General features: G+C 43.9%; 1 protein-coding gene across 13 annotated transcripts in view; it reads right to left on the bottom strand.

The window, feature by feature from the left end:
* Nucleotides 1-1633: 1633 nt before the first annotated feature.
* The window catches only part of sin3aa (SIN3 transcription regulator family member Aa), a 32766-nt gene continuing 7062 nt past the window's right edge, over nt 1634-27337 (bottom strand). The window contains exons 1-21 of one of the 13 annotated variants that reach the window (XM_021564791.3): nt 19832-20085; nt 17679-17892; nt 15927-16088; nt 15676-15782; nt 15279-15570; nt 14879-15130; nt 14629-14781; nt 13711-13866; nt 13443-13532; nt 11263-11381; nt 10850-11060; nt 10391-10507; nt 9639-9877; nt 9182-9365; nt 8490-9060; nt 5669-5838; nt 5322-5495; nt 5088-5180; nt 4725-4819; nt 4393-4594; nt 1634-3431 (exon numbers count right to left, since the gene is read on the bottom strand). In XM_021564791.3, coding sequence (XP_021420466.3) covers nt 3201-3431; nt 4393-4594; nt 4725-4819; nt 5088-5180; nt 5322-5495; nt 5669-5838; nt 8490-9060; nt 9182-9365; nt 9639-9877; nt 10391-10507; nt 10850-11060; nt 11263-11381; nt 13443-13532; nt 13711-13866; nt 14629-14781; nt 14879-15130; nt 15279-15570; nt 15676-15782; nt 15927-16088; nt 17679-17861 — 3801 coding nt within the window. In that variant the 5' untranslated portion in view covers nt 17862-17892; nt 19832-20085 and the 3' untranslated portion in view covers nt 1634-3200. Of the gene's footprint in view, nt 3432-4392; nt 4595-4724; nt 4820-5087; nt 5181-5321; nt 5496-5668; nt 5839-8489; nt 9061-9181; nt 9366-9638; nt 9878-10390; nt 10508-10849; nt 11061-11262; nt 11382-13442; nt 13533-13710; nt 13867-14628; nt 14782-14878; nt 15131-15278; nt 15571-15675; nt 15783-15926; nt 16089-16307; nt 17117-17678; nt 17893-19831; nt 20086-27337 lie in introns of those variants that run through there. The other 12 variants (XM_021564815.3, XM_021564807.3, XM_090201834.1 and 9 more) reach the window with 12 other exon arrangements.

The following is a 27337-nucleotide window of genomic DNA, read 5'->3' as shown; positions in this document are numbered from 1 at the left end:
AGTATGGCTGGTGGCATTGTCATGCTGGATGGTCATGTCACGATGAGCCTGCAGGAAGAGTACCACATGAGGGAGGAGGATGTCTTCCCTGTAACGCACAGCGTTGAGATTGCCTGCAATGACAACAAACTCAGTCCGATGATGCTGTGACACACCGCCCCAGACCCTCCACCTCCAAATCAATCCCGCTCCAGAGTACAAGCATCGGTGTAACGCTCATTCCTTCGACGATAAATGCAAATCCGACCATCACCCCTGGTGAGACAAAATCTTGACTTGTCAGTGAAGAGCACTTTTTTGGTCCAGCAACGGTGGGTTTGTGCCCATAGGCGACGTTGTTGCCTTGCGAGGACCTGCCTTACATCAGGCCTACAAGCACTCAGTCCAGCCTCTCTTAGCCTATTGCGGACAGTCTGAGCACTAAATGGAGGGATTGTGCGTTCCTGGAGTAACTCGGGCAGTTGTTGCCATCCTGTACCTGTCCCGCAGGTGTGATGTTCGGATGTACCGATCCTGTGCAGGTGTTGTTACACGTAGTCTGCCACTGCGAGGATGATCAGCTGTCCGTCCTGTCTCCCTGTAGCACGGTCTTAGTCGTCTCACAGTACGGACATTGTACTTTATTGGCCTGTCCACATCTGCTGTCTTCATGCCCATTTGCAGCATGCCTAAGGCACGTTTACGCAGATGAGCAGGGACACTGGGCATCTTTTGAGTCAGTAAGTAGAAAGGCCTCTTCAGTGTCCTAAGAAGTTATTTGGATTTTTAGGAATTATCTTTGAAAGACAGGGTCCTGAAAAGGTGACTTTTCTTTTTTTTGCTGAGATAGATATCTATACACACACACACACACACACACACACACACACACACCAATGCCAGCTTCATGGACAGCTAAAAACAGAAGAATATGTACATCGGTACTCAAGGTACAAAGACGGCAGTCTATGATACCTGCTGGTTTCACCATCCAAGACTTTTGCACCAAAACATTTTCATGGGATATTTATTCATTTGTAAGAGGTTCGTTAAGTACCAATAGTTTGAGAACCTTGGTAAAACTAAAGTCAACAGGAAAAACACTCTGTGGTAGATGCATTGTAAGACTTGATCCTGACAATCGTTTTGAGTAAGTTGAAAAGCGTTTTACGTAAAGCTTAAAAATCCTTAAATCTGTCTCCTCCCCTTCATCTACACTGATTGAAGTGGATTTAAGAAGTGACATCAATAAGGGATCGTAGCTTTAACCTGGTCTGTCTGTCATGGAAAGAGCAGTTAATGTTTTGTACACTCGGTGTACATCCAGTATCACATGCCAAACAACTTTAGAGAAGATTAAAATACCCAGTGCAGTAAAACATGTGCCTTTTCTGTGTTTTATATACGTTTCCACACCATGCGGTCGGAATAATACTTAGAAATCATGAAAATGATAATGCCCTTTTCGTGTAAGAGTTGTTTGAAAAGACTTCCTGAAATGTCATCCTGATTTGGGGGGTTGGACCTTAAGCCTTTCCATTGTGACATCACCATGCGGTAAATTAGTTAATAGACCAATAACGAGTTCTAAACCTCTCCACCAATAACAGCTAGTTCAGTTTTTCCCCTCCCCACTCAGACCACTCCTAGCAAGTCTTTGCTAAGAAGCTATTTTATTATTTTTGACCATTTTAATTGAAAACAATCACAATAAGGTACTTAATTATTATCCAGAAACGATTTGATAGAGATTGGCTTAAAACAGGTTTTAAAACAGGATTCCTAGGACCTTTTCTGAGATGCTTTGTGGATACAGGCCATCCGCTAATAGCCCAGCTCCACTCCATTGAGAGTTTGTTCAGCATATCCACATGGGCAGTGATAGACTGAAATGAAAGCCAAAATCAAACTTCAAAAAAATTTAAGATTTTATAAAACTTCCATTTCAAAAACAAAGACCTGGATACATTTCTACTTTTCAAATGAACATTTCTAACTACAAACAACAACAAAAAACACAGTAAGGAAAAACAAAAAACTACTATCATAATCAACTCCCTTTGGTAAAAACTGTCTTGCATTTTTATTTTTCATATACGTACTAACTTCAGCCTCTCACTAAAGTCCACAGTAAGCTTAGAAAGTATTACTAGCACAACAACGCAGTTCTTAGTCATAAAAAAGGTCTGACACTATGTACAGTTTATTTACAGTGTGTGGATAGTCCATCCATAATGATCTCGGTTCATGTGTACAAGCTGGTGTATTGGCGTAGTAGGGCATTGCCAGCAACTTCAAAAGGTTGAATATCAGGGTTGGCCAGGATTAGTTGTGTTTATATACTTATAATAAATATATACACACACAATACATTTCATAATCTGACATTCACAAGCTATACAATTTTACAGTCAGACACAGCAGAGTTGTGTGGCTAATCTACTTGTCTTTTTACATGAAACACAACAGTGCTTTTCACCCCACAACGCTGCTTGGGACTCGGGCCTCGTTCTCTTAATGCACCCGTGTGTTTGAAAAGGAAAGGTGAACAATAAGAAACATCATGTTCTCGTTTTGAAGTGATGTGTTATTGTGATTTGTTCCCAGCACAGGGACGTGGCTGTGCCAGATCGTTTCAACTAAAGTCCGCTTTGAGCTCCATGCACCCTTGAAACCGTGGCAACGCAAACTCAACCCCATCCAATTCATAGTTAAGTGCACTTATCCCCCAAAACTATTTTCCACGGATACCGCAGTTGCACCGTCAACAGAATCCTTATTCTGATGGCTTCATATATTACTATGTCTGTCAATAACAAACAACCAAACCCCAGCCTACTGACTGAGCGCAAGTGAGGCTGTAACCTAGCAGGCACCTCTAGGGAGCACACAGGGCAAGTCCCAAAGGCCTTTTTTTAAAGCCCTCGAAGACCATGATTTGTGATGTGGTTTGGTCTGCTGGTAAGAGCTCAGGTCAGTGACTGTGGCTAGATTTCAACCAACAGAACAACTCCCTACATCTTGGCACCGAAGGCCCTGCAAAAGTGTGGACAGCTAAAACCGCTGGTTAAAAACAGTGATCCAGTCGCCCCCGGTAAGACCTAGTTGTGTGTTGTGCTCCCATATCAGCCTTAGAAAGTTGTTGATATGCCCTCTCCTCCTCACCCATTCCTGACCCATCCTAGTATATAATCCCAAACCCCCCTTCCAATCCTGGTGGGTTATGGTGCTTTGAAGGGTGAGCCGTATTTGACACGGTACTTGTTGATGTTCATGAAGTGGAGGATCTCCAGCTCGCGGGTGGTGGTGCACGGCACCAGGCCGTCACGCCCCTCTCCCATCAGCCACTTGTTGGTCTCAGCGGCCATGTCGCGAGTGACATGCTCCTTCACCCAGGAGTCGACCCAGGCCTGGAAGCGCTTGTGCAACCGAGTGCTCACTCTCTCGTGTGACTGCAGGTGGAAAGGAGAGAGGGACACCGTGGTCATGATACTACTGCGTTAAAAGAAACAGAACTCTCAACACAGCAAATATAGGTTTCTACGGTATTGCTCACACAATTGGTGGTCCTTTAGAGCAGTGGTTCCCAAACTGAGGCACACGAGGGTTTGGCAGAGGGGGCAATTGGGTCCCACCCCAAAAAGGAACTCAGTCCGGCTTTCAACGTACTCTTGAAAGTTGTAATAGTAGAATGCACAAGGTGCAATTTCAAAAATGGGTAGTGCATCAGTTTTCCTTGTCATGTCAGTCATTGCATAGCTTATGTTACGTTTACAAACTAGTAGGAACTAGGCAACGCTGACATTCCCAACTTGTTAACCTGGTTGTAGTGTTCAATGAATCAGCAAGTCTGAAATGCTTGAGTTTCCTAGTTCCGATTTGCATGTGAACGCGGCATAAGAGAGCTAATTTATAACCTATCAGAAATGTCCAGATCAACTAATTCATGTCAGCAAATGTTTTTTAGCCATATATTTTGTTGTAATGTTTGAGTCACTCAATTATCACATGAAAACACAATTGACATAGAAAAACGTATAAAATTGTAAGAAAACGAGATGTAGAACTTACAATTTCTCTCTGCAACATGTGACAAAATGTTTAGAATTGCTGAAAATAAGCTTTAAAGCTGAGAAACGTTCTCTCCACCAACAAGAAGGTTGTGAACAGTCAGAAATAGACATTGCACGTGCAGGAGGGGGTGCGGTATGTTACCCAATGCTTGAAGGGGAGCCTGAGTGAAAGTTTGGGAACCACTGATTTAGAGGATGGTTACTAATTTAACCGACTAGAATAACAAGTCACATATAGGATTGTGCCCATTAAAAGGATGAGGCCACAAAGGGTAATATGTACAGCTCCACTACACTAAGTGGGAGAGGAATATGAGTAAATGGGAGGAGAGATGAATACCTGGTGAGCTCGCAGCAAAGCAGTGCGTCGGTACATGTAGTCCTCAGACTTGAAGACATAAACCATCTTGTAGGAGTTGAGTTTGAACATACATTCCATTTTAAGGTTCTCAGCATTCTCTGTGGACTTTTTCTCTCCCTCGCTGGCCTCCTTCTCTAGCTGCTCCCTACCCCTTTGGTACTTCCGTATCCGACGGAGGTTCCTGATTAGAAAAGGTTCTAGGTTAGGATAGTCAAAGCTAACTCTCGTTTGAGGCATTTTGCACCACTTCTCCCTTGAAAAGGGAGAATAAAGAGAATAAAGAATGCATATTCAAATAGAGTGACACTAACCTGGGAAGGAAGACAGGTTTCTGAGCAAGGTGTTCCCGCAACTCTGGAGAGGTAGAGTCAGAATTCAGGTAGCGACCCACGTAATCTGACCAGCGCTAGAAAATACAAAACAACTCCACTCAATACACAGACCAGCTGCCAAAATAAAAGATCAGCAGTGATAACACACATCTACCGTTTACCACAACACTAAAAACAACTTTCAACTAGGTGTGTTCACAGATTGACAACAATCTTCGCCATTGGTCAAATATAGTATAACAAAAAATACAGCTGCTCTAATTAAGTGGCGGAAAGCTGAGAGGTGCCTGGGTTCACACAGGAGAAAATAAAAGCATATATTTGTGCTGTGCTGTCTATTACCTCTGCCTCCATGGGTTCATCGGAGTTCTCCTCCTCGGTGTCCAGAAGCTCCACTGTCAGTTGAACATGGCCTCTGTTCTTTAGAAACATAAGCTGTGGCGAGAGCGAGGGAAGAAAGGCAGGAGAGGAGAGAGAGAAAGATAACGTTAAGAGTTTGTATTTATAGATGTGTACAATAGTCAGAAACAGACATCACAGAAAAAAAAAACTATTTCCTGACAGTGGTCGATCTACCTTGAAGCAATTCTCATCGGACATGATCTGTTCCGCCTTGCGCTGGTAGCATCCCTCTACGGAAGCTCTGGATGTCTGGGTGGGAAGGGGACCTCCGGTGGCCCCGTTGGTGCCCTCTGCTAAGTACAGGTCTGTCACCTGCACGCAGATCTCGTCACTCACTATGTGCTGGAGCTGCAGACACAGAAAAGAAGAAGGGCTGAGTGGAGAAAAGTGCACAAGGTCTAGACCAGCAGAAACAACCTATTAAAAAAATGCTTAAACAAAAACCTGGAGGTTCAAAAAGCTAGCTATGCTACTAGCCCAAACTTAGTGTAAAAGAATAGCAGTAATGAGGGGCTACTGACCTGCCTGACAATGCTCTGGATGAGTTTGTCCATGGTGAAGGCGGTGTAGGCATGGATGGTGAACATCTCCCGGAGGGAGTCCTCGTACTGAGCCGGCTCCATGTTGCCATCCAGAAGGTTCCGCACCATCTCCAGGAAGGCAGAGTAGTAGTCCTCCACCTCTATATCCACTGAGGGTGGGGAAGAAAGACTATCAGAAACTGATCATGGCACTATGCATCAGTTCAACCAATGTACAGATGACATTTAAATAGAGGACTGCATTCCCATGGGATAAGCGCAGGACCTGAGGATCCCGACAGATCATTGTGGCGCCGTCAGCATTTTTCATGCTGCGGGTGGGAGTGGGCGGTCAGACAGACTTCTTTGGAATGAAAATATTTGTTTGTTGTCCTACGGAGTTAGAAATGGTGGTCTTTCCGCTTTGTATGGGTTAGCCTAGGCCTACCCATTGTATTAAAAGCACGTCACATCATTCACAAACTCAGAATTCGCTACTTCAACTTCCGTAGCCTACCTATGCTCTTCTAGTTGGGCATGTGAGATCAAGTGCGCCTAGTATACAGTACCAGTCAAAAGCTCGGACACCAACTCATTCTTAATTTTGACTATTTCCTACATTGTAGCATAATAGTGAAGACATCAACACTATTAAATAACATATACGGAATCATGTAGTAACCAACAACAAAAAAAAGTGTAAAAAATAAATCAAAATATATTTTAGTTTCTTCTAAGTAGCCACCCTTTGCCTTGAGAGCTTTGCGCATTTGCATTATCTCAACCAGCTTCATGAGGGAGTCATTTGGAATGCTTTTCCAACAATGTTGAAGGAGTTCCCACATATGCTGAGCACTTGTTGGCTGCTTTTCCTTCACTCTGCGGTCCAACTCATCCCAAACCATCTCAATTGGGTTGAGATCGGGTGATTGTGCAGGCCAGGTCATCTGACGCAACACTCTCCTTCTTGGTCAAATAATAGCCCTTAGCCTGGATGTGTGTTGGGTCATGGTCCTGTTAAAAACAAATAATAGTGGGACTAAGCCCAAACCAGATGGGATGGCGTATCGCTGCAGAATGCTGTGGTAGCCATGCTGGTTAAGTGTGCCTCTAATTAAAAATCACTGACAGTGTAACCAGAAAAGCACCCCCACATCATCACCCCTCCTCCTCCATGCTTCACGGTGGGAACCACACATGTGGAGATCATCCGTTCACTCACATTGTATCTCACGAAGACACGGTGGCTGAACCAAAAATCTCAAATTTGGACTCATCAGACCAAAGGACAGATTTCCACCAGTCTAATGTCCATTGCTCTTGTTTCTTGGCCCAATCAAGTCTCTCTTCTTATTGGTGTCCTTTAGTGGTTGTTTCTTTGCAGCAATTTGACCATGAAGGCCTGATTCACGCTGTCTCCTCTGAACAGTTGATTTTGAGATTTGTCTGTTACTTGAACTCATTGAAGCATTTATTTGGGCTGCAATTTCTGAGTCTGGTAACTCTAATGAACTTTTCCTCTGCAGCAGAGGTAACTCTGGGTCTTCCTTTCCTGTGGCAGTCCTCATGAGAGCCAGTTTCATCATAGCGCTTGATGGTTTTTGCAACCACACTTGAAATTTTCCAGAGATTGACTGACCTTCATGTCTTAAAGTAATGATGGACTATTGTTTCTCCTTGCTTATTTGAGCTATAGCTAGCTATAATATAGCTATAGCTATATTTTTTACCAGATAGGGCTGTCTTCTGTATACCACCCCTACATTGTCACAACACAACTGATTGGCTCAAACACATTAAGGAAAGAAATTCCACAAATTACGGCACACCTGTTAATTGAAATGCATGAAGCTGGTTGAGAGAATGCCAAGAGTGCGGAAAGACGTCATCAAGGCGAAGGAAGGGTGACTACTTTGAAGAACCTAAAATATATTTTGATTTGTTAAAAACTTTTTGGGTTACTATATTATTCCATATGTGTAATTTCATAGTTTTAATGTCTTCACTATTATTCTAAAATGTAGAAAATAATAAAAATGCTACCTGCCCGAACGCATAGTGCCAAAAAAGTTTAGTGAAAGAGGAATAATGGTCTGGGTCTATTTCTCATGGCGCAGGCTAGGCCCCTTATTTCCAGTGAAAGGAAATCTTAATGCTACAGCATTCAACGACATTCTAGATGATTCTGTGCTTCCAACTTTGTGGCAACAGTTTTGGGAAGGACATTTCCTGTTTCAGCATGACAATTCCTAGTGTACAAAGTGGGGTCCAGAAATGGTTTGTCGAGATCAGTGTGGCAGAGCCCTGACCTCAACACCAATGAACACTTTTGGGATGAATTGGAACACCAACTGCGAGCTTAATTGGTCAACATCAGTGCCCAACCTCACTAATGCTCGTGTCTGAATAGAAGCAAGTCCCCTGCAGCAATTTTCCAACATCTAGTGGAAAGCCTTCCCAGAAGAGTGGAAGCTGTTAGCAGCAAAGGGGGGACCAACTCCATACTAATACCCATGATTTTGGAATGAGATGTTCACCGAGCAAGTGTCCAGAGTGGCGCAGAGGTCTAAGGCACTGCATCGCAGTGCTAGAGGCGTCACTACAGACCATGATGAGATCCTGGGCACATACTGTGTATCGCCAAGGGCTATGATTACCCAATCTCTAGCTTGCTCAATGCTTCACAGATCCACGTAGCCCCCCATTAACACAGTGCTGATGCACTGTGTGTCTGAGACTTACCAATCAAAGTGATGAAAACCCTGAGTGATTGAGTGTGAAAAGGCTGTGTGGAATTAACAGTTTTGTGCTATGAACTCACTGGGCTCTTTCAGTCTCAGCTGGATGGCAGGGTTGTCATTCTTGTCTCGCTTGAGGCCCAGCACCTCTCTCTCCCAGTCACGCTCCCGGATGTCCTCCTCAATTTGTCTCTCCGCCTGCCCGTAGATCCGCATCAGCCGCGAGCACAGTGTCTGGTGCAGCCGCAGGAAGATGTACCAGTTATTGTTGACGTAAAATAGATTGTAGGCCTCGGTGCAACTTCTCAGCTTCTGAGCACCCGTGTTGCAGAAGAGGAGCTTGGAGGACTTGTTGGGGCTTCCGCCTTGCGTGACGCCATTGTGCTTCTTAGCCACGGCCTCATCCAGCTCCTCTTCCTCTTCTTCCTCCAGGTCCGAGAGCTCGCCGCGCTGGGCGAACAGCATGTCTGGGATCAAGTGGTGAATGATTTGTTTGATCTTGTACTTATCCTCCTTCTGGATGCTCGTCTGCCGCTTGACGTGGTGGATGATGAGGGCGGCAGCATCCTCCAGGATCTGGCTGTCCTTGTAGGTCAAAGTCAGGTGGGGGCCGCTGGGCATCGCGGTGTTCTCCTCCGACGCCTGTTCCTGTCGCTACGCCGCAACACAAAAGCACACACTTTTCACCTACTTGCTGTTGAATGAACAGCAACATAAAATTCCCACAATTTAAGATTCTATCCATTTTAACTTATTGAAATTCAAGAAAACTCACCTCGTCGTAGATGCTCTCAATCTCATTGAGCAGTGTCTTGGATCGTAGCACCTTGGTGTCGTTCTGTTTGAAGTTGATACCTTGGTGATCGAGAGACTTCAAGTAGTACTTCTCATTCTGCTCCCTCCAGATCTTGTTGAAGCCCCTCTGGGCTTCCCGCCACTCCTCCTCCTTGGTCTTTAACCTGAGGACAACATGGGAATGAGGAGACTTGCAGGGGAAAACCTCAAGATGTGACTAAGTGAAAAGATTCATAGTTTTCAACTCAACACAGATATAAGAATATGCATATGAGCATGCATGAAAGAAGAATATAGACACCCACAAAAGCCCCGTAAACAAATATATAAAAATGTAATCAACAGTTTAGAGAAACTAGGGATAGTTCATCCAAATGACATGCGCAATAAATAATACTCCTTTCCTGGTACAGTTTGAGTTTTGGCTTGACACTCACCTCTTCAGCACAATGGGAACAGAAATGGCAGGGTTCTTCTTGAGCCCATCGATGATGTCAGGGGCCTTTTCACCGTATATCCTCTGGATGGCCTTGCGATGGATGACTTCCGAGGAGCCTCCCAGCGTGTTGTCCAGGCGGAACTTAGCCTGCTCCTCGGCAGACATACGCGACAGTTTTCTTTGTACGGTCTCCAGCATGCGGATGGTGGCCAGGTTGGTCTCCAGCACCACGTCCAGCTAGAGGCAAATACAAATGAAAATAAGGGAGCGTTACATGACAAGCACAACATGGGCAAGACAACATAATAGCATAGATCAGGGATGGGCAAACGGGAGCAATTTCGAAATTTGGTTGTGCATCAGATACTTAATTAGCCCATGTCAGTAAAAATGTTTTAGACTGGTAAATTAGTCTAGCGGCCAGCTATCTAAACTTGTAGTGAATATGGTCGAATTACTGACAGGGGCGGGGCCCATTGGACATTAGTTATATTAAAAACTGCAAAAGAGTACCTCCACCCAATGGCAAAATGTGCAAATTCGCAGGAAACGTTAAAAAAAATATTAGATGTCACGAGGGGGGCTGAAAATGTTTTGTTAGCAAGGGGATGCCTCATGAGATGAGTTCTGTTTTTTTGTGCTCCCCACCCCATCAAAGTTGCCCATCCCTGGCATAGATGGATGTATTTGTCCATGAAACAGATCGAAACTGTTCTTATTAATTTGGTTTACAGTTTTGGGCTAACTCACCTCGAAGCGTTCATCCTCACATCTGTAGATGTGCTCCTCATACTGGGTCTTTTTGGAGCTCACAAAGGTGGAGTCTTCAGACCAGGAAGGGAAGGACACCCAGGTGTCATTGAGGACCTGGATGAAGCAAGGACACGCTAAACATTGTGTACATACTTTACACATATAAAAAGGTGTAAAAAGAATAAGAAAAAAAAGATTGCCTCACAGCTTTGCATCACACAACACAATATAGCTCTGGTAATAATACAGCTCTGATTTCACCAAGTAAACCTATAGAAACATGGTTCCGACATGAACATCCACTACATTCAGAAAACAGTACACACAGTGAGTAATTATGTGTGTGAACAGCTGACAGGTAGGTGTGGTTAATGGCTGGTGAAAAAGGTTCCCTTGAGGGCCTGTTGAATGGCTGTAGTTCTTTAGATTGCCTTCGAGGGGCAGTGTTGCACTTACCTCTTTGCACAGTGGCGTTCTCCCGGTGCACTTGGGCTGCGTGTAGCTCTTCGGCAGTGCTCTGTAACTCGAGCCCAGTCTCTTGCAGGAAGCATAGTCGATCTCCATGGCAATGCCCTCCAAGGCACGCTCCTTGGGATAGCGCTCAGTGTGGGAAATTTCCCGGTATCCTAGGAAGTTCTTGAACCAATTGAACAGTTCGGGGAATCTCCTGTCAACGACAGTGGCCATTTTGGTTAAAACATTTTTTTGCTTCAGCCACACTTAAAGCTTTACTGAATGGATCAAATGAATGCATAAATCAGTCGAACATGTCAATGATGTGAAACAAGCCACGACCAATGAAGAGTGGATGAATCTAGAAATAGTCGGTCACTGAGTGAGTGAGGCAGTTTCCCAACTTCCGTACTCACCCCAGGAAAGGCAGCACCAGTTGCACCAGCTCAGCCCTGGAGATGACCTCTTGGTTGAAGATAACCAAACAACGCAGGAAGTTGTCATAGGCCTCTGCACTCCGCAAGGCCTTCCGCACCTGCAAAAAAATATATAAACACCTGGGACGTCAAGCACAATGAGACGTCAAGCAAAGACAGATTCAAAAAGTTTTTTAAAAAATAGCATGTTCCCTTTAAGATTAACTACACTGCTCAAAAAAAGAAAGGGAACACTAAAATAACACATTCTAGATCTGAATGAATGAAATATTTTTATTAAATACTTTTTTCTTTACATAGTTGAATGTGCTGACAACAAAATCACACACAAATGATCATTGGAAATCAAATGTATCAACCCACGGTGGTCTGGATTTGGAGTCACACTCAAAATTAAAGTGGAAAACCACACTACAGGCTGATCCAACTTTGATGTAATGTCCTTAAAACAAGTCAAAGAGGCTCAGTAGTGTGTGTGGCCTCCACGTGCCTGTATGACCTCCCTACAATGCCTGGGCATGCTCCTGATGAGTTGGCGGATGGTCTCCTGAGGGATCTCCTCCCAGACCTGGACTAAAGCATCCGCCAACTTCTGGACAGTCTGTGGTACAACGTGGCGTTGGTGGATGGAGCGAGACATGATGTCCCAGATGTTCTCAATTGGATTCAGGTCTGGGGAACGGGCGGGTCAGTCCATAGCATCAATGACTTTCTCTTGCAGGAACTGCTGACACACTCCAGCCACATGAGGTCTAGCATTGTCTTGCATTAGGAGGAACCCAGGGCCAACCACACCAGCATATGGTCTCACAAGGGGTCTGAGGATCTCATCTCGGTACCTAATGGCAGTCAGGCTACCTCTGGCGAGCACATGGAGGGCTGTGCAGCCCCCCAAAGAAATGCCACCCCACACCATGACTGACCCACCGCCAAACCGGTCATGCTGGAGGATGTTGCAGGCAGCAGAACGTTCTCCACGGCGTCTCCAGACTGTCACGTCTGTCACATGTGCTCAGTGTGAACCTGCTTTCATCTGTGAAGAGCACAGGGCGCCAGTGGCGAATTTGCCAATCTTGGCAAATGCCAAACGTCCTGCACGGTGTTGGGCTGTAAGCACAACCCCCCCCACCTGTGGACGTTGGGCCCTCATACCACCCTCATGAGGTCTGTTTTCTGACCATTTGAACAGACACATGCACATTTGTGGCCTGCTGGAGGTCATTTTGCAGGGCTCTGGCAGTGCTCCTCCTGCTCCTCCTTGCACAAAGGCAGAGGTAGCGGTCCTGCTGCTGGGTTGTTGCCCTCCTACGGCCTCCTCCACGTCTCCTGATGTACTGGCCTGTGTCCTGGTAGCGCATCCATGCTCTGGACACTACGCTGACAGACACAGCAAACCTTCTTGCCACAGCTCGCATTGATGTGCCATCCTGGATGAGCTGCACTACCTGAGCCACTTGTGTGGGTTGTAGACTCAGTCTCATGCTACCACTAGAGTGAAAGCACCGCCAACATTCAAAAGTGACCAAAACATCAGCCAGGAAGCATAGGAACTGAGAAGTGGTCTGTGGTCCCCACCTGCAGAACCACTCCTTTATTGGGGGTGTCTTGCTAATTGCCTATAATTTCCACCTGTTGTCTATTCCATTTGCACAACAGCATGTGAAATGTATTGTCAATCAGTGTTGCTTCCTAAGTGGAGAGTTTGATTTCAAAGAAGTGTGATTGACTTGGAGTTACATTGTGTTGTTAAAGCGTTCCCTTTATTTTTTGAGCAGTGTATATCATACTGCACCTTCAAGCTTTCTGGGGGGTATGCCGCCTGGGTGGCAGGTAGCCTAGCGGTTAGAGCGTTGGACTGAAAGGTTGCAAGATCGAATCCCCGAACTGACAAGGTAAACATCTGTTGTTCTGCCCCTGAACAAGGCAGTTAACCCACTGTTCTTAGGCCGTCATTGAAAATAAGAATTTGTTCTTAACTGACTCGCCTAGTTAAATAAAGGTAAAATAAAAATCTAAACATTTAGTTAATTATATCTGGAAATAAGCAACTTTTACTCGTTAATATTTAATTAAATTTAGTTAAAAACATTGACCTATCAGGTTATTTAATACCGTAGCTAATGAAACTAAATTGGGCAGAAAGCCAAGCTCAAACTCACCTTCTCAAAGAACAGAGATTCTGTGCCATCTCCATGTTTGCTGGCTTCTACCAGGGACGAGTCTTTCAAATTCAGTAACTTGGGCTTCTTCTTCAAGATAGCAAAGGTGTGAACAAAAGAGCGTGAATTCTCAACTGTGATGTAAAGAATATATCAGTTTATATTGATAAATAATTCAACACAAGCTGTAAAATAGTAGAGCATGCTGGAAAGCAGTCAGAGGGTAATGCATTTTCGTATCTAGTGTGCAGATATAAGGGGTGTGTACCTTGACAGGGGGTGTGGCAACCGTCCCAGAGAGCATGCGGATCTGGCAACCGTTCTGATTGGGCCTCTGTTTGTTGTTGAGCTGCAGCTTCTTCGCTGTGCCACCGTGGTCATTCCGCACAGACTCCGCCTTTTCTGCTGTCGTCTTGCTTAATAGCTAGGGAGGACAAGGGACACGACATTGGCAGATAGCTCAGAGGTAGTTGCATCACAATATTACCTCAGGTACTCATTTGAAAACCTGCTTTCGAAATGTTATGTCAACCACTGAATTTTATGTCTGATATGGACTTTTAGGAACAAATACTTCTGAATACAAATTAATACTTTGAAAAGACTTTATAGGCATCCACTGAGTATAGCAAACATTAGATATCACCTTTCTAATATTGAGTTAAATCCCCACACCTCCTTTTCCCTCAGAACAGCCTCAATTCATTGGGGCAAGGACTCTACAAAGTGTCGAAAGCATTCCACAGGGATGCTGGCCCATGTTGACACCAATGCTTCCCACAGTTGTGTAAAGTTGGCTGGATATCCTTTGGGTGGTGGACCTTTCTTGATACACATGGGAAACTGTAGAGTGTGAAAAACCCAAGAGCATTGCAGTTCTTGACACAAACTGTTTTGCCCTGCACCTACTACCATAACCCCTTCAAAAAGGCACTTAAATATTTTGCCTTGCCTATTCACCCTGAACGGCACACGAACACAATCCATGTCTCAAGGCTAAAAATCCTTCTTTAACCCGTCTCCTGCACTTCAATTACACTGATTGAAGGAGATTTAAGGAGTGACAATAAGGGATTATAGCTTTCACCTGGTCAGTCTATGTCAAGGAAAGAGCCGGTGTTGTTAATGTTTTGTATACTCAGTTTAGATTCTCAGGGCACAGATAAATGCTTTGTGCTCTACTCACCACCGAGCTGTTGGCATCTGGTAAGAACTGGCCAAACTCAGAGAGAAGGTCCTCCTGGTTCTTGAAGAGCTGGGCCACCTGGGCATAGACCTCCTGCTCTGTCAGGGCTGGGGTGTAGTTCCCTCCTGCCTCCTTAGCATTCCGCTGCTCCTTCTAGAGTTGACAAAGAAAAACATTGCTATTATGAATGCTCCAATTGGAATATTACGTGATAGGTGGTCTAAGAGGAAAATGTGGTTTGGCTGCTGACCTGGTAGGTGTGCAGGATCTCCAGGAAGGCTTTGTAGATGTCCGGCTGACCCTGGAAACGGTTCTTGATCTTGTTGACGTAGTTGATGGCATGATTGAACTCCACAGGCTGGTTGTTCTGCAGCGGAGGGGCATTGGGCGTGCCACTGATCGGTGTGTGGGGCTGCAGGGTTGGGGATTGGGGGGAGGCATAGGCGGGGATGGACGGATTGGGCTGGCTGCTTGGCGTGAGGACTGGAGATTGCAGTGGCTGCTAGACAAAGACAAAACGAATACGTATATAAAATCATGTTGGGGAAAAACTAACATATTTAACATTTTGGACTAGCAGACTGAGAAAACAGAGTGGTAAACATAATACAGGCAAATAATGTGTAATATTTATATTTTCACCCACTCACCTTGCTCATCTTGGTAGGGGTTGGCTGTGTGGGAGGGGGTGGTGCAGAGGTGGTGGGGGCTGGCACCTGGGGCTGGTGCGGGGTGGGTGGTCCCGACAGGGGGATTTGTGAGACAGAAATGCCGTGAGGGGTGATGTGGTGGATCTGACCCGGCGTGGTTACATTGACCAGGTCGTTGGTCGCAACCTCGATCTTGTAGCCCGGGGGCAGGAAGGTGTTGAATCCCATAATGAGGTCGGGGTGGCCTTTGAAGAGCTGGGATACCCTGCTTATCACCCCTGGAGTGTCAATGCTGTGACAAAACAGAGAAACATATTTGCTTGAAAGGCAGTTAACTTTTGTCATGCTAGAGTAAGAGAGAGGCAAAACCTTAAATGTCAATCGTGAATGACCTCACCTTTGAGACTTGAACTCCTTCATGATGTCCAGGAAGTCATTGTAGACTTGAGGTTGGTTGCCAAACTGGAGTTTCACTTGATCCAGGTAAGACAAAGCATCTTCCACCTGAGAGACAGAAATATATCCATCACTCTAAGTCTGATTACTGTTCATCTGGGTATTATTTGATTATATTTCAGAAAAAAATCTAAATTGCTCTCATTAGGCTGGCCTGGAAAACACCAAACGGGGGGGCCCAGGAGGTCTCACCTTGAGCCTCTGGAATTGCTGCTGGCCCTGGGCTGAGGCAGGGGGGTGAGCGTGGCACTGCATCACAGGGGGCCCGTGGGGCTGGACCGCTGGGCTGTGGTGGTGTACAGTTGGGCTAGGGGTGTGCACATGACCACTCGAGTTCTGTGGCACCATGGGGACCTGTAGGGGGGACACAGAGTCAAATTGGTTTTATTTGTACTATTTTCTACATTGTAGAATAATAGTGAAGACATCAAAACATGTGGAATCATGTAGTAACCCAAACAAGTATTAAACAAATAAAAATATATATTTAAAAATATTTGTATCTTTAAAATAGCCACCCGTAGCCTTGATGACAGCTTTGCACACTCTTGGCATTCTCTCAACCAGCTTCACCTGCAATGCTTTTCCAACAGTGTTGAAGGAGTTCACACATATGCCAAGCACTTGTTGGCTGCTTTTCCTTCACTGCGGTCCAACTCATCCCAAACCATCTCAATTGGGTTGAGGTCGGGGTATTGTGGAGGCCAGGTCATCTGATGCAGCACTCCATCACTCTCCTTCTTGGTCAAATAGCCCTTACACAGCCTGGAGGTTTTGGGCCATTGTCCTGTTGAAAAACAAATGATAGTCCCACTAAGAGCAAACCAGATGGGATGGCGTAACACTGCAGAATGCTGTGGTAGCCATGCTGGTTAAGTGTGCCTTGAACTCTAAATAAATCACTGACAGTGTCACCTGCAAAGCTCCCGCATACCATCACACCTCCTCCATGCCTCACGGTGGGAACCACACATGCAGAGATCATCCGTTCACTCACATTGCGTCTCACAAAGACACGGAGGTTGGAACCAAAAAATCTCCAATTTGGACTCCAGAACAAATTTCCACCGGTCTAATGTCCATTGCTCGTGTTTATTGGCCCAAGCAAGCCTCTTCTTATTGGCATCCTTTAGTAGTGGTTTCTTTGCAGCAATTCGATCGTGAAGGCCTGATTCACGCAGCCTCCTCTGAACAGTTGATGTTGAGATGCGTCTGTTACTTGAACTCAGTGAAGCATTTATTAGAGCTGCAATTTCTGAGGCTGGTAACTCTAATGAACTTATCCTCTGCAGCAGAGGTAACTCTGGGTCTTCCTTTCCTGTGGCGGTCCTCATGAGAGCCAGTTTCATCATAGCGCTTGATGGTTTTTGCGACTGCACTTAAAAAGAAACTGAGTTATTTACATTTTCCGGATTGACTGACCTTCATGTCTTCAAGTAATGATGAACTGTCATTTTTCTTTGCTTATTTGAGCTGTTCTTGCCATAATATGGAGAATGCCAAGAGTGTGCAGAACTGTCATCAAGGCAAAGGGTGGCTATTTTAAGAATCAAAAATATAAAATATTTTGATTTGTTTAACACTTTTTTGGTTATTAAATTATTCCATATGTGTGATTTCATAATTTGTAAGTCTTCAGTATTATTCTACAATGTAGAAAATAGTAATAAATAAATAAAAAACCTTGAATGAATAGGTGTTCTAAAACTTTTGATCAGTAGTGCACATGCATATATGGCATTTATTTTTGGGGGAGGAAATTACTGATTGTTTGGTTGTTTTATGAATGCAGTTCTGGAATTGATTGATCAATTGTTAAATCATTCCAAAGTGTACATAGCAACAGAATATCACAATTAGGGAAGTTACTGCTCATTTATGATTAAAAATTGCAGTTAAACCTATTAAACCGTAAAACTTGGTTGCGTGTGTAGCCCTGCGTACCTGGTAGCCCTGTGGGACAGAATACTGAATGTTGCCTGCGGTAGGCTGCATGCTATCGCCCACGGCCTCGTATGCGGCAGGCGCAGGGGCCAGGACACGGTGCTGGAAAGCCTCCGTGCTGCAGGTGAGGCGCCGCTGTTGGGACGCAAATACCGGTTCCTGTTCCTCCAAGCGCCGTTTCATTTTGAACTCATGCTCGAGGGGGCTGAAAGACCTGCGGACGAAACAACTTCAGCATGGCGTCTGGGTAGTCATGTATTTACCGGGCCGTTTTTTTGATCATACTCGCGCAAAAATTGTTGACCTTTTCACTTAAATGGAGACCAAGACAGCGTCAAGAATATATGTACTTTCAGGTAGGAAGGTATACATAAAAAATGTAAGCCTAAACTTCATACACAAACAGGATTGATTTATTTCAAACATCCATGCTGGGAAGAAAGTATGTGTGTGTCATTTGAATCTGAAGCTAAACATGGAAATACGAGTGGCACGTGTTGCAATACTATGTAGACTGAAAACAACCAAGCAGCCAAGGCATGCTGCAGAACTACGAGTTGCTAATCGAAGCGGCGCGACAGTACTGGGGTGTATTCAAAACATTACGCCGATTTACTTTGCAGAACAGAAACCGTTTATTCCTAACGGAAAATGTTTTGCAATAAAAACCAGAGTTTCTACTGGACAAATTCAGGAAGGTTCGTCCCCATTTCGTTTGCTTCTTATACGGTTTCCGTTCGAAGAGGTAAATGAATACACCCATGATTGAATGTGACTGGCTTGCTACATTCCATTCATGATCTAGCTACCGTGGTAGTGATTTATTTCCTGCATTTTCGTATGATGACAAAACAGTCAATATGAGATTTCTACTTAAAAAAGGTTCCAATAAATAAGTATTTTGATGTAATAAAATATCTAGCTAGCAGCTGGTTAACATTTCGGACAGGCTCCTTCCTGTTTATTTATTTTATTTTACCTTTATTTAACCAGGCAAGTCAGTTAAGAACAAATTCTTATTTTCAATGACGGCCTGGGAACAGTGGGTTAACTGCCTGTTCAGGGGCAGAACGACAGATTTGTACCTTGTCAGCTCGGGGGTTTGAACTCGCAACTTTCCGGTTACTAGTCCAACGCTCTAACCACTAGGCTACCCTGCCGCCCCAAGTAAGTTACACAATGCTACATTTATGCTTAGAAATGGCAAGCTTGCTAGCAAAAGTTGAGTTAACGTTAGCTATATTGAATTAATGTCAATACATCTGTGGCTAGCCTACACACGTGGTAGGTGCCACCTACCTAGACAACCTCGGCTGGCCGAGTCGCTAACTAGCCAACATGTCGTTAACTTCGCGTCTTCAATCAGGTAGGTAACTAACTGCCAACACACTAACGTCACAAACTACTTAGTTGACCACTTATGCTGTGTATCTTGATCGTAGCCACATGACTAGCTTGCAAACAAACCACCAGCGTTTCCCAAATAAAGGCATTGTGAGTTAATAAGTATAAAGGAGAACGGCTCATGTGCAAGTGTATTGGCCACAATAATAGCTTCGGCCTTATTTTCAAGTTGAAAGTAATGGCCAGTCCCCTCTACCCTCCCCCTCCGCTTTGCGGCCTGTCACCATTTCAGAACACCGACAGCGAGTAGCCGAGTTACAAGACGAAGCGATCCAGTGCCCGCCTTTGGATAACGACTCAAGTATTGAGTGCTTTAGAGAAAACATACTAACGTCAACTAGTTAGTTTTCAAATGCCATAGATAAGACCACCACAACAAAAGATGACATTAACGGTGCCTTTTAAAAATTCGCAAACTACCAATTTGTGTCCATTGCAAAGGTATGTAGGTGTGTTGGCTAGCTAAGCTGTCTTGTTAGCATACAACATAAACAACACATTGAGAATCGATTCGAGTGGAGCACGGCAGACCATCTACAATAAGTTCGCGTTGCAAAATATTCACATGCTAGCCAATTTACCACCCCTTTTCCTCAAATCTGTGCTAAAGAGTACTTCAGCAGTGACTGAAAGTACCGTTCCACACGCCAGTTTCCCTTTAGTGCTAGCTATATCAAAGTTGCTATCGGGAAATGGCTAATTCAAACGAAACAATGATTGTTCTTTCAATTCTTGACAAATGAACTCACCCCCTGCCCTGGTAACACAGACTTGAACAGGCACGTTAAAGTTGCAGTCAATTCGTGGGTATAAACTTAAACCTTTGAAAGCCGAAAAGACTAACAGGAGCATGCATATACTTTTGTAAATAAAATAATTTAAAACAGCTATAAGTATTTGAACAATCACCGCAATAGGAAAATTATCCTCGAGAGAAAACAACCTCCGCTCGGTTCTTAAACAAGAGGCGTGGCCACGATTGTGTTTTTCTCTTTCCCACCCACTGAACAATGTTATTGGTCGGGACTCGAAAGAAGCGGCAAAGTGGGATGGTATTGTAGTTATTATTGGCAGTTTGAGAAGTCCCTCAAATATTAACTGGAAAGGGGCTGTACTTTCACCCGCAACCCTCGCGTACACAACATTCGAAAATTAGACTGAACAAAATGCTCGCAAATGTTTGTAAACAAAGCCGTTCTGGTAGTTCCGGGTTGCGAGCGTCGGAAAGCTGCATTCGAGAATGCAAATAAAACCGCATGCAGATCACCGCCGTAATAACTAGACTAATTAATAATGTATATACTCAGTTTAACATTTCTATAAAATCCTCAACACTATTCTTGTTATCAAGACTCCATTTTTCTAGGTTGTTAGATAGCTAGCTTGCTTCGTTAATGGAGGAAATGCCAACTACAAAAATTGCCTTGGTTGCAGCTGACCTTGCTGTATGCTAGCCAGAGCCATGTATTTGTATGTCATTTTTTGGGGGAAATGTATTACCAGCTAACTCCAATTGTAATGCTGGATAGGTCGCTAATCTGTTCCATTTATGAATACCGTCTTAATTGACTTTAATCTTCACCCACTAGCATTGTGCAGAATGAATGTATACAAAGGCAGTAACTACCCAACGTTAGCTAGCCCCAACTACCCAGTTAGCGGAGTTCAATTTCTCCTTTTTCAGCTATCTTGTTTGAACACCAAATGACCGACCACAAGCTGCCTGCCAGTGGGTGCGCTAGCTGGTTAGCTAAATATTCCTGCCTCAGGCATTGCATTGGCTATCTTGTCAGCACGCATGGATGAATGCAGATGTCCGTCATGTCACGTTAACAAAGAAAACCCTTGTTTTCAATTAATAAGCTGGTTTGGTATCTACAACAATACACACATTTCCTTACCCAATGCCGATGGTTCCATAGCCTGCCATACGTGAGTTGCTTAGCTGGGTTGCTTATGAGAAAGTTATTTGTCGATGTAACGTTAATCATTGCAATTTGAGTTAATGTTATACACAAATAACTGTTTAAAATACCTGATTGTTTGACTGATATCCTTCATCTGATGAGTGCAGGGCCATAACCAGGGTTGGAGTTTTAGTGAAGTTGAAGGATATCTCAAAGTTGAAGCTCATTTACTGCATTTCTAAACAATTAAAAAACAATACTATTTGGAGAACAGCAAAAATGACCCCAGCCATGATTATCCTTGGCTGCTGTAGGTTCATTCACCTGTTGATCTACAAACACTGCATATTAGCTATACAACTAATGTAATACCCCTGAAATATCCACATTGATTTCTACATTGGCCACTTGACCCTATTTTCACTAGATAAACACAGCCACAAAGTCGTCTTCTCTGGTATTATGGCAGCCTGCAAACAAAGGTTAAAGGTGTATGCTGCCACACTATACGGGTAATGAACAAGGGGGAAAAAAATAAACTACGAGAAAGTGGAAAAAAATACAATACAAAATTAAATCCTAAAACCAATCCCACTCCTTTAATCATAGTCCAAATCACATCCCTACAGGATGGAACATTCAGCAACAGGATTCCTTGTAATGCCAAAAAACATTAAGCCACACTCACAACACTGCCTATTTTCTTAGATTTCCAATACGTTTGCACCTTTTTAACATGCAACATGTCAGGCTCCTGTTGGCGAGTAACATTTACTAATTTCTCTAATCCAAATACCATGGTTTCTTAAACTTTACTGCCGCCTTCCACTCTTCTCGCCACCTCTGTCTCCTTCACCCTAACAGGGCACTTCCTGCATTCGGGCGCATGCTCGCCACCACAATTGCAGCATTTCGCCTCAAATGGCATATAATACTCCTCCCGTCAACATACACTTCACATATTTACATTCATCACACTGCATGGGTTTGAGCACAAAGCCCCTTACAGGTTAGCTCGCATAGCCTAAATATAAAGAACCAGTCAAAAGTTTACACCTACTCATTCAAGGCTTTTTCTTAATATTTTTTTTTCTATTTCCTATATTGTAGAATAATAGTGAAGACATCAAAACTATGAAATAACACATATGGAATCACTTAGACTTTTTTTTTTTTTTTAAACAAATCAAAATATATTTAACATTTGAGGTTCTTCAAAGTAGCCACCCTTTACCTTGATGACAGCTTTGCACACTTGGCATTCTCCCAACCAGCTTCATCTGGAATGCTTTTCCAACCATGTTGAACTAGTTCCTACATATGCTGAGCACTTGTTGGCTGCTTTTCCTTCACTCTGTGGTCCAACTCATCCCAAACCATCTCAATTGGGTTAAGGTCGGGGGATTGTGGAGGCCAGGTCATCTGATGCAGCACTCCATCGCTCTACTTCTTGGTTAAATAGCCCTTACACAGCCTGGAGGTGTGTTGGGTCATCGTCCTGTTGAAAAACATAATAGTGGGACTAAGCTCAAACCAGATGGGATGGCGTGTTGCTGCAGAATGCTGTGGTAGCCATGCTGGTTAAGTGTGTCTGGAATTCTAAATAAATCACTAGACCAGCAAAGCACCATCACACCTCCTCTTCCATGCTTCACGGTGGGAACCACAACTGCAGAGATCATCCGTTCACCTACTCTGCGTCTCACAAAGAGACAGCGGATGGAACCAAAAATCTCAAATTTGGACTCATCAGACTAAAGGACAGATTTCGACTGGTCTAATGTCCATTGCTCGTGTTTCTTGGCACAAGCAAGCCTTCTTATTGGTGTCCTTCAGTAGTGGTTTCTTTGCAGAAATTCGATCGTGAAGGCCTGATTCACGCAGCTTCCTCTGAACAGTTGATGTTGAGATGCGTGTTACTTGAACTCTGAAGCATTTATTAGATCTGCAATTTTTGAGGCTGGTAACTCAAACCTATCCTCTGCAGCAGAGGTAACTCTGGGTCTTCCTTTCCTGTGGCGGTCCTCATGAGAGCCAGTTTCATCATAGCGGTTGATGGTTTTTGCGACTGCACTTGTAGAAACTTTCAGTTCTTGACATTTTCCGGAATTACTGACCTTCATGTCTTAAAGTAATGGTGGACTGTCATTTCTCTTTGCTTATTTGAGCTGTTCTTGCCATAATATGGACTTGGTATTTTACCAAACCATGTCACAACACAACTGATTGGCTCAAACTCATTAAGGAGGAAAGAAATTCCACAAATTAACTTCAGGCACACCTGTTAATTGAAATGTATTTCAGGTGACTACCTCATGAAGCTGGCTGAGAGAATGCCAAGAGTGTGCAAAGTTGTCATCAAGGCAAAGGGTGGCTATTTAAAGAATCTCAAATATAAAATATATTTTGATTTGTTTAACACGTTTTTGGTTACAACATGATTCCATGTGTGTTATTTCATAGTTTTGATGTCGTCACGATTATCCTACAATGTAGAATTAATACAAATAAAGAAAAACCCTTGAATTAGTAGCTGTGTCCAAACTTTTGACTGGTACTGTACATACAAAGGAAGAGACTCTTCTTCAAAGTACAAAATAATGGATGGAGTGGTCTTCCTTACTCCATCCACCATACAGGACAGTCGGTGTGCATCAACTACTGCATCTACTTTTTCAGTTACATCCCTTGCACACACTTCTAGCGCCACTCCAGAGATAACCCCCTTGATAGGTGCCCTGCTACACAGATCCACACACGCAACACATTCCAATTCAATATATTTTTCAGTTGCAAAGCACGCTCCCTTCTGTTCTTCGGACACACAAAAAAATCAAGATAAGCCCACTTCTTGTTATCAACCTTATCCAACGCATCTATGATATTCGAGATGTCAAACGGATCTCCCAGATCATGCCCTCGGTCCAAAAGTAAGAGCAAGGCTTTACTAGATTCCATGACAATACTTTTCTTATTTCCCTTCTTGTTCTCCACTGAAATGCATTTCTTCTCACTCCTCTCCACTCAACGCTCCATCAGTTTCAAAAGAAACATCCGCCTCCCATCTTCTCCTTCTACCTGATGTGCTTTCTGGTGTGCGTTTCCAGCCCAGACACAAAATCAAAACAGCTTTTCCATTTTGACAATCGATGCCACCATGCTGGCAGAAATCAATAGACGAATATCTCAGCGAATCACAGTAATACTGTGAAACAGTCATTCCACATTCCACTTACTGCATATATGTACATTTTCTGTAATTACACAATGCAAAAATAAATAAATACTATGTGTAGTGCCACTATTCAACAAGATACCAGCTTTCGCATTCTGAACGACTGGGAGTGAATGGTAGCAGCAAGAAGTTCGCCATCAAAGTGAATAATAAACTTAATTGTAGTAAATTTCAGTTAACTACTTAGCAGTCACACATACCATAACTGCTTTACTGTCAATCTATTCATTTAGTCGTTTTTTTTATTTAATTTTTTTAATAGCATTGTCTTTCTTACCATCTTCAACCTAGACTTCAGGCTATTCGGTGTGGAAGAATGGGAAATTGTGGGGACCAGGTGTCCAAGGGTGTGTTCGTAAAATTCACTGGCTATCTACTCCGATTTCAGAGCACTCTCGTCTAAGTGTGACAGAGGACAGAATAACTGATGAATTTATGAACACGTAACACCCGTAGAATATGACCGGTGTCAGTAAACATCTGCATATTTTTTAAATTAAATTATTGCTAGCAGCACAGTCAGTCACCAACACTCTAAATAACATGTAAAACAGCCTAACTAGCTCTGCTAGGGAAAGTAAAATGATCAGATTGAGGGGATTGCTCATTTGTGTCTGGAAGTAGCTAGCAAGCTAGCCAACTTAAGTCAGTTAACTTGGGTGCTTGACTGCAGAAGTTAGAGTTGAGGTCAGAATGTCAGAATGCTCGGATCAACCCTACTCCTTGGCCAGTGTCCAGTGTGCGCTCTGAACACACAGAGCGAAACACTCAAACGCTCTGTATTTACTACTTGTACAGTTGAAGTCGGAAGTTTACATACACTTAGGTTGGTGTCATTAAAACTTGTTTTTCAACCGCTCCACAAATTTCTTGTTAACAAACTATAGTTTTGGCAAGTCTGTTAGGACATCTACAGTAATTTTTCCAACAATTGTTTACAGACAGATTATGCAGAAGTTCACATACACTAAATTGACTGTGCCTTTAAACAGCTTGGAAAATTCCAGAAAATGATGTCATGGCTTTAGAAGCTTCTGATAGGCTAATTGACATCATTTGAGTCAAATGGAGGTGTACCTGTGAATGTATTTCAAGGCTTACCTTCAAACTCAGTGCCTCTTTGCTTGACATCATGGGAAAATCAAAATAAATCAGCCAAGACCTCAGAAAATAAATTGTAGACCTCCACAAGTCTGGTTCATCCTTGGCAGCAATTTCCAAATGCCTGAAGGTACCACTTTCATCTGTACAAACTTTAGAACGCAAGTATAAACACCATGGGACCACTCAGCCGTCATACGGCTCAGGAAGGAGACGCACGTACTTTGGTGCGAAAAGTGCAAATCAATCCCAGAACAACAGCACAGGACCTTGTGAAGATGCTGGAGGAAACAGATACAAAAGTATCTGCGCTGTTTATGACTTCAAGCCTATCAACTCCCGAGATTAGGCTGGCAATACTAAAGTACCTATTAGAACATCCAATAGTCAAAGGTATATGACCATACTAGAGGTCGACCGATTATGATTTTTCAACGCCGATAACGATTAATGGAGGACCAAAAAAAGCTGATACCAATTAATCGGCCAATTAAAAAAATATATAAATATATACAATTTTGAAATAATGACAATTACAACAACTGAATGGACACTTATTTTATCTTAATACACTGCTCAAAAAAATAAAGAGAACACTTAAACAACACACTAACTCCAAGTCAATCACACTTCTGTGAAATCAAACTGTCCACTTAGGAAGCAACACTGATTGACAATAAATTTCACATGCTGTTGTGCAAATGGAATAGACAACAGGTGGAAATTATAGGCAATTAGCAAGACACCCCCAATAAAGGAGTGGTTCTACAGGTGGTGACCACAGACCACTTCTCAGTTCCTATGCTTCCTGGCTGATGTTTTGGTCACTTTTGAATGCTGGCGGTGCTTTCACTCTAGTGGTAGCATGAGGCGGAGTCTACAACCCACACAAGTGGCTCAGGTAGTTCAGCTCATCCAGGATGGCACATCAATGCGAGCTGTGGCAAGAAGGTTTGCTGTGTCTGTCAGCGTAGTGTCCAGAGCATGGAGGCGCTACCAGGAGACAGGCCAGTACATCAGGAGACGGGGAGGAGGCCGTAGGAGGGCAACAACCCAGCAGCAGGACCGCTACCTCCGCCTTTGTGCAAGGAGGAGCAGGAGGAGCACTGCCAGAGCCCTGCAAAATGACCTCCAGCAGGCCACAAATGTGTCTGTTCAAACGGTCAGAAACAGACTCCATGAGGGTGGTATGAGGGCCCGATGTCCACAGGTGGGGGTTGTGCTTACAGCCCAACACCGTGCAGGACGTTTGGCATTTGCCAGGGAACACCAAGATTGGCAAATTCGCCACTGGCGCCCTGTGCTCTTCACAGATGAAAGAAGGTTCACACTGAGCACATGTGACAGACGTGACAGAGTCTGGAGACGCCGTGGAGAACGTTCTGCTGCTTGCAACATCCTCCAGCATGACAGGTTTGGCGGTGAGTCAGTCATGGTGTGGCATTTATTTGGGGGCCCGCACAGCCCTCCATGTGCTCGCCAGAGGTAGCCTGACTGCCATTAGGTACCGAGATGAGATCCTCAGACCCCTTGTGAGATCATATACTGGTGCGGTTGGCCCTGGGTTCCTCCTAATGCAAGACAATGCTAGACCTCATGTGGCTGGAGTGTGTCAGCAGTTCCTGCAAGAGGAAGGCATTGATGCTATGGACTGGCCCGCCCGTTCCCCAGACCTGAATCCAATTGAGCACATCTGGGACTTCATGTCTCGCTCCATCCACCACAGACTGTCCAGACTGTCCTCATCAGGAGCATGCCCAGGCATTTTAGGGAGGTCATACAGGCACGTGGAGGCCACACACACTACTGAGCCTCATTTTGACTTGTTTTAAGGACATGACATCAAAGTTGGATCAGCCTGTAGTGTGGTTTTCCACTTTCATTTTGAGTGTGACTCCAAATCCAGACCTCCATGGGTTGATAAATTTGATTTCCATTGATAATTTGTGTGATTTTGTTTTAACATGAGTCTTCAATATTCCCAGGTAAGAAGTTTTAGGTTGTAGTTATTA

Source organism: Oncorhynchus mykiss, chromosome 2 (genome assembly GCF_057628025.1).
Source record: "Oncorhynchus mykiss isolate SJ-2025 chromosome 2, ASM5762802v1, whole genome shotgun sequence".
Lineage (NCBI taxonomy): Eukaryota > Metazoa > Chordata > Actinopteri > Salmoniformes > Salmonidae > Oncorhynchus > Oncorhynchus mykiss.
This window is presented reverse-complemented; position numbering and strand designations above follow the sequence as displayed.